General features: G+C 54.8%; 5 protein-coding genes across 5 annotated transcripts; 2 read left to right on the top strand and 3 right to left on the bottom strand.

Moving 5' to 3' along the window:
- Nucleotides 1-124: 124 nt before the first annotated feature.
- On the bottom strand, nucleotides 125-791 carry DICSQDRAFT_140592 (uncharacterized protein). Its single transcript, XM_007370027.1, has 2 exons — nucleotides 314-791; nucleotides 125-262 (listed from the first exon to the last, which is right to left on the bottom strand). Exon 1 carries the CDS (start codon nucleotides 608-610, stop codon nucleotides 449-451), a length of 162 nt encoding a protein of 53 aa, XP_007370089.1. The 5' UTR covers nucleotides 611-791; the 3' UTR covers nucleotides 125-262; nucleotides 314-448.
- A 445-nt stretch (nucleotides 792-1,236) lies between these two features.
- Nucleotides 1,237-2,426, bottom strand: DICSQDRAFT_174206 (uncharacterized protein; the record flags this gene model as incomplete). Its single annotated transcript, XM_007370026.1, has 3 exons — nucleotides 1,237-2,031; nucleotides 2,093-2,293; nucleotides 2,352-2,426. 3 exons carry the CDS (start codon nucleotides 2,424-2,426, stop codon nucleotides 1,237-1,239), a joined length of 1,071 nt encoding a protein of 356 aa, XP_007370088.1.
- Nucleotides 2,427-3,658: 1,232 nt separating this feature from the next.
- DICSQDRAFT_140590 (uncharacterized protein) lies at nucleotides 3,659-5,206 on the top strand. The gene is made up of 5 exons (XM_007370025.1): nucleotides 3,659-3,711; nucleotides 3,781-3,825; nucleotides 3,881-3,961; nucleotides 4,024-4,440; nucleotides 4,688-5,206. Exons 4-5 carry the CDS (start codon nucleotides 4,113-4,115, stop codon nucleotides 5,020-5,022), a joined length of 663 nt encoding a protein of 220 aa, XP_007370087.1. The 5' UTR covers nucleotides 3,659-3,711; nucleotides 3,781-3,825; nucleotides 3,881-3,961; nucleotides 4,024-4,112; the 3' UTR covers nucleotides 5,023-5,206.
- Nucleotides 5,207-6,643: 1,437 nt separating this feature from the next.
- DICSQDRAFT_149958 (uncharacterized protein) lies at nucleotides 6,644-7,773 on the top strand (the record flags this gene model as incomplete). Its single annotated transcript, XM_007370024.1, has 2 exons — nucleotides 6,644-6,850; nucleotides 6,916-7,773. 2 exons carry the CDS (start codon nucleotides 6,644-6,646, stop codon nucleotides 7,771-7,773), a joined length of 1,065 nt encoding a protein of 354 aa, XP_007370086.1.
- Nucleotides 7,774-9,057: 1,284 nt separating this feature from the next.
- Nucleotides 9,058-13,572, bottom strand: DICSQDRAFT_140586 (sulfate anion transporter). Its single transcript, XM_007370023.1, has 15 exons — nucleotides 13,185-13,572; nucleotides 12,100-12,202; nucleotides 11,937-12,042; nucleotides 11,556-11,860; nucleotides 11,242-11,486; nucleotides 11,037-11,178; nucleotides 10,807-10,974; nucleotides 10,617-10,748; nucleotides 10,481-10,543; nucleotides 10,273-10,420; nucleotides 10,054-10,162; nucleotides 9,914-9,934; nucleotides 9,635-9,755; nucleotides 9,494-9,533; nucleotides 9,058-9,362 (listed from the first exon to the last, which is right to left on the bottom strand). The coding sequence occupies exons 1-15, from the start codon at nucleotides 13,420-13,422 to the stop codon at nucleotides 9,201-9,203; spliced, it is 2,103 nt and encodes a 700-aa protein (XP_007370085.1). The 5' UTR covers nucleotides 13,423-13,572; the 3' UTR covers nucleotides 9,058-9,200.
- Between the last annotated feature and the right edge of the window lie 1,223 nt (nucleotides 13,573-14,795).

Genomic DNA, 14,795 nt, shown 5'->3' with positions numbered 1-14,795 from the left:
CATAACGCATATAGTCGCCTCCCAGCATCGTGACCTCTGACCTCCATCTGATATATGTCGCGAACGTACGAGACCTCCCTGAAGCACGTCACGTACATCGAACAGCGATGGATGGCGAGGTCGAACCTGGCGAAGGGATCTGACGTGGTACATAGCAAGAACTATCGAATACAGTCAAGTCTCCAGCATCCTATCGACAGGTCCTAGTAGAGGTCAAATCACCAACGGCTATGGCAGCTGCAGTCCTTGTCGTCTAAGATCCGTAAGTCACCAGATCAGCTTCGGTGGGCAGATGTCGATGAACCCCTTGCAGTACATTTATCAAATGGGAGCGATTCTGCCGAAACTTATAGCACAAGACGGTACCCGCTCCTATGTAGCGCCATCGCGGATGACCGTCTTGGGACGCCTGCGGTGCGATAGCAGAGGCAGCTAGTAACCTGGACTTTCAAGGTGCGGCCTCCCCAGCCATGGCTCCCTCTAGTGCGCGAGCGATCCCGTTACGGTGATCCCAACGAAGATACCAGGTGACGAGCAGATACCACATATCAAGGTGCACATACATCCCGCGCTTGGGATCCAGGTGGTCTCGACGCCCGCTGAGATCCATTGGACGATTCGATGAAGATTACCTGGCGACCACCTGGATTCCGTCGGTCAGGCAGCGCAGTGGATTCCGGATGGCGGGCAATGTGGAAGCCGAAAGCATGTCAGGTAGCGTCGATCCCCCAGATGGAATCCACCTGGCTGAATGACATGATGGACTTGTACAGGAGCAAGGGCAGCCTCCCCTGCTGCATGGGTTGTACCCTCGGTCAAGCGCTGCTGTCCTCCCCTCTGCCCTTCTCGGGGGCATATATTGGGATGTTGGCACCTCTGTCAGAGTACACAAGCTCCTGAACACGGTGATCCTCTATGTATCCATGTCTAATGCTCGTAAAAAATGCCTCGGGCTCTCCAGTAACTTCGAGCTGCAGTGCAAGACCAGTTAGTCCCATAGATGGTACTGGCACTGTTACACAAGTCGAAGGTCACCCAGTGAGCACGGAATGTGCAGATGGTGGCAAACGTGGCAGCAGAATATTCAATTGGTACACGATCGAAAGTGATTAGTCAGAGACGTACAGAGTATGTGTGGGATTATACGCAAATGCAGAGATGTATATGAATGTCCGATGGGGCGTAGGTTACATACCTGCAATAGTCACAGTTTCTTATAACGGCGACCGACCGCCTTCAAACCCAAACCTGCCCACGCGCTCGCTCCACTACCGCGGGCATGGTGTCTTTGCGCGAGCGTGGTCGAGAGTACAGTCCAATGCCATCCGGACGTGCCTTCGCAGCAGCAGGGCAAGTTTCGGCGCAAGTCTCCGTAATTTCGTCCACGCGCACCTCAATGACACCCTCGCCGCTGTCGGCGAGCGCGCACGCTTTTTCGTAGGAGGACACCGCCTCATTGAAATGTCGTTCAACGGAACTGCCGCCCCTGAGGTCGGACACGAGCCTGCACAGCGCCTCGGCGACTTCTGTGACCGGCACTGGTGAAGAGAGGGATAGATTCGCAAGGGAGGGGCGGCGAGATGGGAAGCGCGACGCCGGGCGTGTGCTGGTTGTATTCGTGAGGCTGTCGCTGGAGTCAACGGGCGTGCTGAGCTCGGATGGAAAGTCGTATGGCCGGCCGAATGTCGTAAGGCCAGGCATCTTGGGCAGGTTCGCCATCGAGCGCGCTTTTCTGAGATTGGAGAACGGCCTGCGGAGGTCAGGACGGCTCCGTTGAGGCCGTATAATCCTGCGCTCAACGTAGTCGTCGTCAGGTGTCACAAGGGTAGAAGCGGAAGACCCGTATATGGACCGGGAAAGGTTGGTATCGTCGCTAGGCTGTCCTCTTCTCGGAGGACGTTGGTGCTCCGGGCCTGTAACAGGCAGCTGAAACACGATGGAATCAGGCAGGACCAAGTCCCCGGTGGCGAACCCGGGAACAGTCGGAGTGGGAAAGGGACCCGAAGCGATGATAGGAGACGCTAAGGCCGACTATTCAAGCATGGGCTGAGAATTTTATTTGGGGTGGTTAGCTCGTGGTTGAAGGACGTACCTTCCTTGAGTAGTGGAAGCGTTGTGCGTCGTAAGGGCTTTCGTGGCGCATTGTTGTAGGGGAAGGCGGAGGAACATGAAGAGACGTGGCCGGAAGTTCCTCTTGATTGAATTCTATCACTGGCTTGCGCCCAACGGTTTGCTGGACCTTTGCTTTCGATTCCAGAGCTATCGGAGAAATGCGCAACGGCGTGGGCTTCGGCTGAAGCATCGTGGTTGAACTTGTGATAAAAACCCGTCAAATGTCGATTGGGACTGACCTTCGTCGTGCTATCCAGATTTTTGGCGTCCATTACAGGAACGGAGGTGGAGGAAGTATGAGGAAGCGTGGTCATAGGGGAGTGGCTAGCTGGAGCAATGAGTCTCAGGCAATTAAATACTCATGTTCATTGATACGCATTGACCTGCAACCTCGAAGCGGACCGCTTCGAGACCGTCTTCTGGCCGTAGCACAATGGTTGCTTAACGCTAAGGCTTTGACCGTCGTGCATGGGCACGCCGCTTGACGAGCTTTGACAGAAATCGGACAACGTCCTCATTGACAGGAAAACCGTGAGCGAATCCAGTTGAGTGAACGCGCTTTGAAACCCTGGGTGAAACTGCCGGTCGAAAGACGCGCAAACCACCACGCTTACACCACGATCGTACAAGACGTGTTGAATCATCCATTGCCCGTTACATTGGGATGCTGTTACGAAAACGAGGACAGAAGGCTAGTCCTTCGAACTCACTGCTGTGGAGACGTTCACATCGGTGCGGTTTGAGGACGCCACCCTGACCATTCATCAGTACGAACGTAAGCGACTTGAGCTTGAGCCTTATCGTCACGCTTCCGATCCTTGCCACCCGCGTCTTGCACTGACCATACCGTTCCCGGTTCTGAAAAAGGTACAGTCCGTGTATCCTCGATATGAGTGCAACGCTAGGAGTATGGTTCACGCACAAACGCACCTCAGACCACGAAGTTCTCTAAGTGGTTGAGCGAGCAGCGGTCCTGCGACGAAGACGCTTCGGCCGAGTAAAAGCTCATATCAGTTATGGCCATAATGTGCTTCGTTTGTGACACTGCCCGCCAAATCCTCGGGTCCAGATGCGCGAAAAGCAGAACTACAATTTCAGTCGCATAATGGTGAACTCGGTCGCGGTGCGCGCTCGTGTTACCATGATGTCAGTGGGTCAAGAGTCTCTTCTACGATGTGAGCACCACAACAACGAGAAGCATGAAGTTATTGAAGAGGGACAAGTGATTTCAGCGTATCTTCAGAGGCGGAGAGAGGGCCAGTATCGGTAAGGGGTGAGAGGTGAAGGAATGGTAGCCGAGTGCCATGCATATATGCCAGCATTGCCTGAAGAACGGCCGCCGATCCTTGCGAGCAGATCAAGGCAGTCAAATGTACGCATAACCCCAAGTATTTCCAGGGCAGGTACGACAAAGCAGAGTGTCAAAGGTTTCAGAGAGATAGTCTGCGAACCGCGGTGGGGAAGCAAGGGTGCGTCCCAGTGTTCGGGGTCCTCACTTGTAAACGTCCGAGTCGACACCCCTCGCTGGCTTAGTGACAGACCAGCTGCCTATTGTAGTCTGTATCCTCGGTGTTATAGAAAGAGAGAGATCGTGTCAAGGTACGTTTTATGCTTTCACACTAAGTCGTTGCAAGTACGACAGGCTTATGAAAATTTGCACACGCTAAGCTGAACACAGGCAAGCACGCACCAAGACCTGAAAGCATATTGAATGTACAGATATCACTTCATACTTAATACAGGCTAGTGCTGATGTGTCGTGGACAAGGCACAAGGTTTGGTTTTTTGTCCAACAAGCGCCCTCCACACATAAGAGCATCAAGCACCAGGGCTGACTCGGTAACCGTAGGTGAGGGGAGACCCGTGTTTTGGTCCACGCATCTTATGTGCCTGCTAAACACTCCTTAGAAGGTTGTTGACTGCTTGGTATCTCATAGGATCGCTTTCTTGCCTCCACCCGGCGAGCGATGTTTGCAGCTGCGCGGCCTATCGGGACAGGCATGGCGCACCCTCCCTCGCTTCTGGTTCATATGCGAGGCAGGCCCAGGGCTAGTGCTTGCTGCGCCTACAGCACATCTCAGCATGAGTCAGAAAACCCTCCGTTGCCTCGTTTTCCGTCGCCCTTCTACAGCCTTTACCGACTCCTCCTCCGATCCGCAGCTGCTTCGGTACTTGCTGAGCCCGATTCCACATCGACACTGCGGGGTCTATGGCGGCAGGTCTTCTCGCAGGCAACCTCGGTCATGGGGAGGTTTCAGAGCAGTAACCGCCCCTCTCACAATCGACGAATCGCTATGAATAAATGGCTGCAGGAGTGGGACAAGCGCAGTGAGTGACATACTTTGTCGACACATGGACGACGTCGAATACTGACCCAGCCGCGTAATCTCTGCACACACTGCCTGCCGCTGTCTCCGAATCTGCCGTAATGGCGCTCCCGGTACTTGAAATTCACGGAATGCGTTGCCATGCGCCGATCTTGGGTCGCCCGGTGCATTTCCATGCGCGCCGCTCTGTACCGACGTGCGCCAACGTGGCCCGATGCCGCCGTCCTTGTGTGCGCCCCCTATCGCAGTGGATAGCACCCTAGAGCTCCTGTATTACTCCGCCATAACGCGAGGATTACCGCACCAGGTGACTCGGAACCTGTCGAAGATGGCTCGCGCGAACAAGGACAACATCAGCCCCCCGCCCTACCGCCTCGAGGGCGGTGTCTGGGATGGCACTCTACCCCCGGATCACCCCGCCTATAAACCCGGGCACGTCAAAACGAGACGGACAAACCGGACAGCGCGGCAGAGGGACAAGGATCTGCTCGTAGATCGCTCTTCGCACATGCTGAACGAGGTGATCGGGATGGCGGAGGGCTTTGGAGGCGTGTCGTTGGGCAGGATGCAGCGTAAACGGTAATGGCGCTGCTGATGGGTGCGTCCGAGTCTCTGGTGCGAAGAACCGGGGGGAAGCAGGAGCAGGCTAGGGAATGCGGGGTTATGTCGTTGAGTTCTCAGACGGCACTCATCGGAAGCATACGTGACACTCGTCGCATAATCGCACCGGGATAGGTTGTATCACTTCCTCAACGACGACGACGGAAGCGAAGTGCTCTTTTAAACACTGTGCGTTTGTGTCCAGTCATCTCGGAGCCCCCACCTTCACCTCAGCTCGACCATCCACCGGTGATGATGGATGGCTCAGCGGGCATGCTCAACCCTGATACGTGCAATGGTGGGGATGTCGATATCGGTATCGACCAGCTCAGGTTGCTTCAAATTACAGGGAAGTGTTTGGTCATGATCCGACGTCTTTACATGTGTATAGGTACAGAGATTGTTGGGTCCTTCCGCCCCGGCCAAGCGCTTCGCGGAGAGGCGAGAACGGACAGTCTTGCCCGCCCAGTGTCTTCTGCTAATTGTTGTACCCGGCTTCGCGGTTATTCCAGCGTCAGCCTTATTCGTGGCATTCCCTGAAGATATGGCTCGTCATAGTTCAATTCCGAACCACAGTACTTCCCCCAGAGACACTATCTTCCATGAGCTTCCTAGATAGGTTGTTTGCTCGTCTTTGTGTCAGTTCGAAATATCAAGGTGGCAGGGCATAACATGGCCATGATGACAGTCACTGCTTCTGAAAGCTCATCCAGGATCAGGCCAGACCGGATGTTGCGTCCCTTTTACAGTACTGAGTTGACTTTTGATGTCGGCGCCCATGGGCGTTATTGCGATCAACGAGTGGGGGGATCAGGACCGATTGATCGACGGACGACCCTTGTCACCAGACGCCCATCGTGGAGTCATTAGACTTCGTGTCTCATCCAGTCAATTGGCGCAGCGGCATGCTGTATCGTATGGACACTCAATTCGTCGTGCCCGAGATAGATCGTGAGTACGACTGATGCTCTCCAGGCTGATTCGGAAGTGGCAGTGGATTGACGATCGCTTATGATTGGTTGAAAGCGAGAGTCTGTGACGAGTACAGACGCCAGCGGCAAAGTACCTTCCTTCATGCTGTGGCCTCTCGGGCTGTGAGCTTGCCGACGGTTCCTTCTCCAGCTCATCAGCGGATGGTGCTGACGGCGTGGGCTTTCGTTGCAGATCATTTGCTCGGCATATGCGGGCCAGCCTGTTGGGCATCGCAAACGGCAGGACCCGATTGACATCGCAATGGGAAGCGAATGATGACCTTGCAGATGACAGAGGGCAATAATGCTCTTCGGTGCCATCTTGCCATAAGCCCGAGCCGCCGCCGCGGGCGTTGCCCCCATTGGTCCCAGGTACATACTGTATACCGATAGCGGCGCCGCGAGATTGATCGCTCCGTCAGGTTCGTTGCACACGATGTCCCTCGCTACGTCGATCAATGGCAGCCACGGTGTCCATCAGGGTGCAGGAGGTCGACCGCCCCGTGGCCGCTCTGCTGTGATGACATACATATCCCTGCCGGTTCAGATATCCCCCACCCACTCTCGTTTCGCCTTCGCCTTCGCCTTCGTTCACGCTGCTTTGCCCATTCTTTCTTCGCGCCCACGGCGCATATGGCCTTCGGGCGACGAGGTTTAGGTTCTGAGGATTTGCATATTATGGCCGCTGTGCGACCAAAGCTCGCTGTGCTCCCGTCAAGTGGAGCGGACAATGTCTGGAGCAGGACCAATTCGTCGAGGTCGGATTTCTTGGATCTGACGCCCAGCCCTGCTAGTCCCGAGGCGCGAACCACTGCCTTCGCGTCCTCTCTGAGGTACAAGGTGCGTACTACATTGGTCTCCTCGTTCCCACTTGATACAGCTATTGACCTATCGTGCCCCTCTAGGCCACAACCAGTGCGCAGCCTTCTGGCCATGGCAACGTTAAGAAGATGCGGAGGAGAGTCGCTCTTCTGAGTGGAATCCATCTCAACCTCCCGAGTTCCCCGATCGTCAGCACCCCTCCGCCAGGTTCTTCCACAGGAACCGTGTGGACGTTCACTGCGGAATGGGATTCAACAGGCGACGGGTTCATTCTCAGCGAACTCGAGAGCTCAAGCTCGTCGGGATCGTCGTCTGCGAGTATGCGGTTCTTCTCGAGCCCCGTTCCGCGCGACGTGAACGAAGACGAGGTCGAATTCGAGGCTAGCTCTCCTCTTCAAACCAAAACGAAGGCCATGGCCATATCCCTGTCCAGTCACATTCACGCGATGGCTTCGACGTCTTCTGCTACTTCGACGATCATCCGTTCGCCTGTCTCCACGGCGGTCACCGACATTTTCGACTTGTACTCAACGACGCCGAACACGCAATCCTTCGATCTTCCCGATTCTATGAGCGACTCGTCATCCGCTCCCTCATCTCCCGTCGACACCCCATCTCCAACGGACTCTTCCGCGCCGCCTTCTCCGCCTTCCAACGGTGCGAGCAAGATGCCCCCGCCGACTGTTTCGGTAACCTACTTCGAGGAAAGACGTCTGGAGGACCAATATGTTGCACAAACGAGGCACTCGGAGGGGTCGTCTTATACCGACGTCCCTGTCGAGCAACAAATTGTTGTCGCGCCCATGTCGGCGTTCGAGGCTGTCTCATGGGCATCGATTCTCCCTGAGAACCCGCATTACGCACCTGCGCCCAAAACAGCTGGAGTTGTCTTCAAGCGGCCCAGGCCACTGCCACCTGTACCTGTCCAGAGGCGAGCATGAGCACCTTTGGGATACCACTGGGCGACGCACTTCCCTCAACATTCTTTGCCGTCCGGGTCTTGTCTTTGCAACTACCAAGGCAGCCTTTCACAACCTTGTAACCCCGCCGTTTATTTTGTCTTTTCGCATTGCTTTCGATATTCATCCACAACAGGACTATTTACTCTTTTGTCCATTCAACCACCCCAATTTCATCCCAGCATGTTTCGTACGGCTTAACTTTCTATATCTTATTCACACTGCTGGTCAATCTTCATACCCCTTTACTTTATTTCCAACGGCTCGTCGCCGGCATTTGTACATTAGAACCCGCCAATTTCATATCCCCGCACAACCCACAGCCCGCTCCGCATCTGTCGTCAACATCCCTATCACATGTACCCGATGCAGGCTTAGTCTAGACATTATGCATGACTGTCACCCAGGGTGTATCGGCAGCCGTGCACCTCGCAGAGTCGACGCAGACCTCGGCCGCGCGCTCAGTGAGTGGACTGCCCCCTGACCTCAGTCCGATGCCTCACCCGAGCCATCACATCTCCTCATCAAGCATTGCAGCGCGCCGGCATGTCTGCGGTCGAGCGCCAACACTGATGATGGTCCTTGACATGCGGCGTACATTTGCGCTTTCGGAGGCGTCCGCAGCTGAGCTCGCCTTCTTGTTCCGGTCAATTTTCGTCCCACAAGTGGGCCGATCTTCTTGGAGGTGACTGCGTGGGACAGGAGTCTGGACTCTGGAGGATCATCCGCTCGGTTACCAGGGAGCCAATGTGGTGCTCCCACCGTCAATCGGCGGCGAAAGGAGCCATGCGCCGCCTCTATGGGAGACTTGCACAGGCTGATGCCGCCCTTCCGCACAAGCAGCCTGAAGCTGTGGAAGACGATCTTCATTCTCAAAAGCGCGCGGAATTCGGACTCCAACGTTACCGGAGGATCCATCCGCGTACACACGACCACATTGTTGCTTCAGTCTTGGAAAGCACGTGTGACGGCAGTACCTCTACACAGCAGTGGCATACTAACAAGTCCTTTCGCCAGCGGTTTTGTATCAGTGCTTCGCCCGCTCTCCACCAACAAGGAGCCAGGATCCTCGGTTCTGAACCACTTGCGAGGGGCGTGATTAGTCGAGTTGCAATCGTTCGATGCGCCATAAACGTCGATGCCACCTATATTGATTGTCTATCAAGATCTAACAGGCCTATCGAGGGAACATATGGAGTCCTGCTCCGATGAGTCGGCTGATCTAATCGTAGTATAACAGGATGCGCGTGAAATGGTCGTGTAATGAGGTGATCTATACTTGGCTGTACAGACGACAGATGTGTGGTTGAACGTCTTTGTTAGCGGGCCACTAGAAGACTGGCCATGTCAAAAGATATGTCGAAACCTCGACTGACTGTTTGGATCAGTTTCGGACGCTTCCATCTGCACTATAGCGCGTGCTCGCGCATCTTCTGCTCGATGCGCGTCATCGCGCTCGCAACGTCCTTGCAAAATGCGTCCTCGCTTAGCATATTAACAATGCCCGCCTTTTCAAACAGCGCGCGTGGCCCTGATCTGAGGTGGGTAATGTACAGCCCAACACCGCGACTCTGCATGAGTGGCACCGAGGATCGGGGGAGGCGATATTGCCGACAGGGCGGTCGACCATGACGAAGCGTGCAAATACAAATCAGTAGTGTTGACACTTTCGCAGGCTCATAATCAGGGAAGGAGAACGCACCTTGTACGTCTCCACCGTCTCGTAGAAGATCTGTACCGCTCTGAGCACCGAACAGCCCGTCAACAGCGACCAACAAGAGCGTCATGAATGTGCAAATGATGTGTGGGAGGGTGGGATTAGGAAGGAAGAACAGGAACTCACGAAGCATCAATGGTATCCACGTCTGCAAGATGGAAGACCAGAACGTTCGCGTCATGCCTGTGCGGCTCGTCCGCGGGGTGGTGTTTGTCGTGCCCGTATAGCTCGAGCCGCCGCAGTCGCTCTGTATGCCATTGGTGCGGTGCGATACACAAAATAAGAGAGGCGGCAGAATGTTGAGGGAGGACACATTGTAGAGCACAATAACATCAATTGTCATATGAAAGGCGCCCGTGATGGTCAGCATCATGTAGCAACTTGATTTCCAGGTACGTCACACACCTTTGAGCTGTGCGGTGTTGGCTTTGATCGCGGATGTGTTTGGAGAAAGGTACCAAGTGTGGGTTAGTCAAGCTGCCATTGAGCGACACGCGCCCTGACGGCCTCGCACAGTATCGTACAAGCATAGAACAAGCACGCACCAAAGTCGAGGTTCTCGCGTATACGAACAATGAGCACGCCCGAGGCGTCTTCCTCGGCCTCGGGGTTTTCGTCGATAGGCTTCCACCTGTCTGTCCCTGGGATGCGACCCTGTGCACATATCAAAGGTGCAAAGATGCTCGGTCAGCGCTCTTCAGGGCGAACACGGTCGAAGAACGGAGGTGGGAGTGAGAGAACAACCGGAAGGAAAGTCTACTCACGAGGATGGTGAGGCGCGTGCGCGACGAGCGTCGAACGACGAGCAGCAGCGAGATGACGACGCTAACCGCGATCCCAATCTCCACGTTCCATATGATGGTCAGGAAGAACGTCAGCGACATCAGCATCAAATCTATCCACGCCCGCATCCTGTACACAGGCATGGTGGGGTGAGTTCCACGAGAAGTGTTCACGGGGAGGAGTACGTACTTCCAGTAGAACAGCGCATCATGAGGGAACTCGCCCAGTAGGGAGAAGACGATGAGGCAGATGCTGTGTGTTGCGGGGTCGGTCAATTCGGCTACACACGGAACGTGTTACGGATGGCGGAAGCTAGGGGGCTTACATTGACGCCAACACACATTTCGGCAAGTAGTAGAGCCAGGGCAAGAGGAAGAATGTTGCGAGTAAGACGAGCGTCGAAGTAACAAGGGAGGCCATTTGCGTCCGCCCTCCGAGATCTCCATTCAACTTAGACCTGGACACACCCATTCAGTGTCAACAACGGTCGAGCCGAGCTAGGCCATACGACGTGCCTGGTGATAGAGCCGTAGGCAGGCAGGGTCCCCGGAACGAACGAGCCGAAAATGTTACCGGCACCAAGCGCGACAAGCTCACGATTGGGGCTGATGCTATATCCGAACCTCCCTGCGTTCTGCTTAGCGGCAACGATACTGTCTAGAAAACCGACCACAGATATGAGGCTGGGGTGTCAAGGGTCAGCGCGCGGTCGTCGCCAACATACAAACATAGTTTCGTGACTCACATAGCAGTTGGAGTCGTTTTCCTAAGATACTTCAACGTCATATGTCTCAGCGGGAACTGGACGAGCGAATTTCCCGTATTGATTGGCACCGAACCCAGGATCTCCACTCCGTCCTTGTCCCACTCCCACTCGTCCGACAAGACTGAATGTTAAGGTCAGCGTACATGGACCGACCTCCAAGACCTCGGTAAGGAACACGACGTACTCGTAGAAACCACCACAACGATGAACACCTCGGGCAGACGGTAGATGAACCAGTACTTCTTGAACGTCATCCTGAACGTGCGCAGTGCAACGAGCACGCCAAGCGCCCCAAAGCTGATGAACGTCGTGAGCTCGTGCGCGTGCGTGAACGCGTTCTCGATCAGGAACAGGAGCTTTTCGAGCGTCGACTTGGGCTGCAGGACGTGTTCGAGCTCCGTCAGGCCAAACATCGGGATCAGCTGCTCTCTGTAGGTGGAGCCAGCCTGTCAGCCCGGATACCCTGCGAGGACCCGCGCAGCACGAGAGCGCACGCACATCATGATCACAACCGCGACAGCGGTGACAAATCCCCTCAGCAGCGCGCGACTCAACACGACGTCCATGAACCCCAGCCTGAACAGCCCTAGCAGAAAGCTGATTAACCCGACCTGGAACGTGATTATGGTTGAGATCGCGATAGAGACCGCGTTCGGGTCGATCGGGTGCGTGTGCGGGTCGGAGTGGAGGATGTCGTCGACAGCCTGTCCAACGAGCAGGGAGAGCGCGGCCTCGGGCGCGACGTTGAGCTGCCTGGACGTGCCAAGAAGCGCGTAGACGATCCCAGGAATCGCTGCGGAGAACTTGTCACGTTCGGACATTTGACAAGTCAGCTCTCTGGTGTAAAGGGGTGTCAAGGGTTGGCGGGTTCAAGCTCACCAGGCCAGTAACAGGGCTGAGTTTGGCGAGCGAGGAGGCATACGAGACGGATTGGGGTATGAGCATGCTCGCGACGGTGATACCTGCAAGAAAGTCGCCTGCGAATCTGGGTCGACGGGTTGGCATGTTTCATGTTACTCGACACGAGGAAAGCAGGACGTACAGGGAAAAAGAGTACTGGGGTATCCAAGACGTCGATGGGATATAGTACTTCATGCGCTTCCACCGAGATTGCCTGCGCCATAACGGCGGGCGACCGTCGGGCACTGGGGATTCGAAATTGTCAATGAACGCGTCCTGGTGAGCGAGACGAGGATGCGGGACGAGTCAGGACGGACGACGCTGTATTCGTAAGCGAAGCACAGCAGTCCTCATCGCACTATATGTATGGCCTCTACTTGGGATGTTGGAGATGAATAGTCCCTGCTACTGACAGCCACTTGAAGTGCGTAAGGGTACTGATATCATCATGCAATAGGACTGTGCACGATGGGCACATCCATGTACGAAGCGGGAGCTCGTACAGCTATCAAGCATGACGACCAATTTCTCAATCAGACGATGAAGAAAGACCTCAATCTGCGCGGCTTGAAGGGGAAGATGGAAAACAAGACACCGCCCTATATTCGGCTGATTGTGCATAGTCAGCTGGGGGCTATCTCGTGGTGACTTCAGGAGGCCATTGATGTCCTTGGAACCGCGGTGCCAGCACCGGTGTGCATCTCGAGGCCTGCGGCTCCTTGCTGGCATGAATTAGGTAGCGCAGGGTAGTCCAGCAACAACGAGCCATGAGCTGGATACGCGCAGTACGCTTCGCGCTGAGAATCGAAGACCTATGACTAGCTACCTGCATGATTAGATGCGTGCATTCATAGTCCGCCTCAGGGCAGTATCTCGAGGTAAGGGCTTTCTGCGAGCTGGAAGGCATGCTGTCGAGCGAGTTGTTATATGGACAGAGGCCCTTTGGGAGCTCGATGGGACCCGGTGCCGTATTCGATCGCTTTAGGTTGGACGACACCGATGCGCCTTTGCCTAAACGAAGTTCACCAGACGCACTGGACACGGCTCTCGCCTCCTTTCTCTCTCCACGTTTGCCCTGCGGGCCGTGTCCGATACCGCTGAGTCTCAGTTTGACCCTAGCCATCTCATAGGTATGCAAAGAAACGCGACAAAGCTCGCCATGGACAGCTCAGTCCGAGTACAGGAGGTGCCTGAACGAGGAATAGAGAACAGGTAGCACAGGCTCACCTTTCGGAGTTGACACTCCAGCTTCTGCCTCTCCTGGGTCTCTTCCCTCTCGTAGCAGCGCTGTGCGCTCGCCAACTTCCAATCCTACGAGACCTGGTGTCCGGGGAGTCACAGCCCCGCTTGCGGGGAGACTGGACGTCGTAGAGCCGTACCCGGAAAGCGTTTGAACATTATAGCCATGTTGTGGGGGCCCGAGTTGATTCGAATGCGTATGGATATCGGAGCTCGTCGGATCCATAATTCAGAGACCGGTAGTCGGTGGAAGCGAAGGCAGGGGTCGAGTTAAATTCCCTGTGCTCTTGTGTCCAAGTCGCTGCTTGAGCGTGTATAAGCTCAAACCTTGTCCACGTCAAAAGATGTTACAGTATCAAGAGGTCAAGAGGACATGTATAGCCGTGTGTGGGAGATGAGGGTGTAGATATTGAAGACACACAACCCTGGGCCGGTCGGTCGTCGCCTCAGTCACAACACATTTGCCGAGTCCACCGGAACGCCCCACGGCCCGGTGTTCCTGGTGCCTCGCAGCCAAACTTCAGGAACTGAGCTTACCGTATTATATTGTTTTCGAACTTGCTCTGCACCACATCTTTCAGGCTCCTGTAGTCGGGCTGACCTGGGGCTAACGTAGCGCACTTACGGGCCTGCCGCGGAATGCGGGTGAAGACCTTTCCGATGAGATATTTACACAAGAATTGAGCGGCCTACTCGGGTCGCAGGCCAGCCTCCCCCTCACGGCAGGCGTCCCGATGTTTTCTACCATAGAGAAGTCGATCAAAGCGGGAGGCAGGAGGCAATCGCCCGCCTTTTTACCCATTCTCACCAATAGCTCACCTCGTGCCACTTCCGTCTCATAGATTTGTCTCTAGTCGAAAGCATCGGAATGTCTGCTGTGCCTGCCTCTCCTGCCTTCCCTCCGACATCTTCGGATGCTTATGATTATGAAGACGGGTGATCTCACCTCGTTCATGTACTTACCGTCGCCCTCTGCACGCTCGCTCACCACTGACTCGAAACTCATACAGCGATAATAGAAACCGAGCTTTACACGCGGAATGCCCAAGATTTCTAGAGGGACCATTGCTCCATGTCGTCCTCTCTGATCATCCTTCAGACCTATCTATGCATCGCATGCCGGACTGAGGTATACGTAGTCCGAGTACCTTCAAACGTTCGGAAGGCTGCGCTAGCTGGAAGAGTTTGACCTCCGCATGTTGATGCGGTATGTCGATGGCCACACGCTCGCCATACTCTTGTAGCTGCCTGCGCGTTGACGATAGAAAGGTCAAGATCGGGAGGACTGCGAAGCTCTTCGACAAGTGATAAACTCGGGGCTGTGAAGACAAAGATTAGATCCGACTAGAGTCGAAGCAAGATCTTCAGTCAGTAAGGAAAGACTATATTGCAGTAACCAACTGTACCTAGAGTCGAAGCAAGACTACAAAGGTTAAGTAAGTAACTACAAGTTAGAGGTAAAGGTAACGAAGTACTCACTCTTCAGTCAGTAAGGAAAGACTGAAGAGGGAGGACGCAATCTGAAGTCCTTATATACTACAGAGAAGTGTCCATGACTAATCGAAGAGTGGTTAGTCACATGTACCATAGTGCGATGAA

Source organism: Dichomitus squalens (assembly GCF_000275845.1).
Source record: "Dichomitus squalens LYAD-421 SS1 unplaced genomic scaffold DICSQscaffold_60, whole genome shotgun sequence".
Taxonomy (NCBI): domain Eukaryota; kingdom Fungi; phylum Basidiomycota; class Agaricomycetes; order Polyporales; family Polyporaceae; genus Dichomitus; species Dichomitus squalens.
The sequence above is the reverse complement of the archived record's forward strand: the minus strand, read 5'-3'. Positions and strand labels throughout refer to the sequence as shown.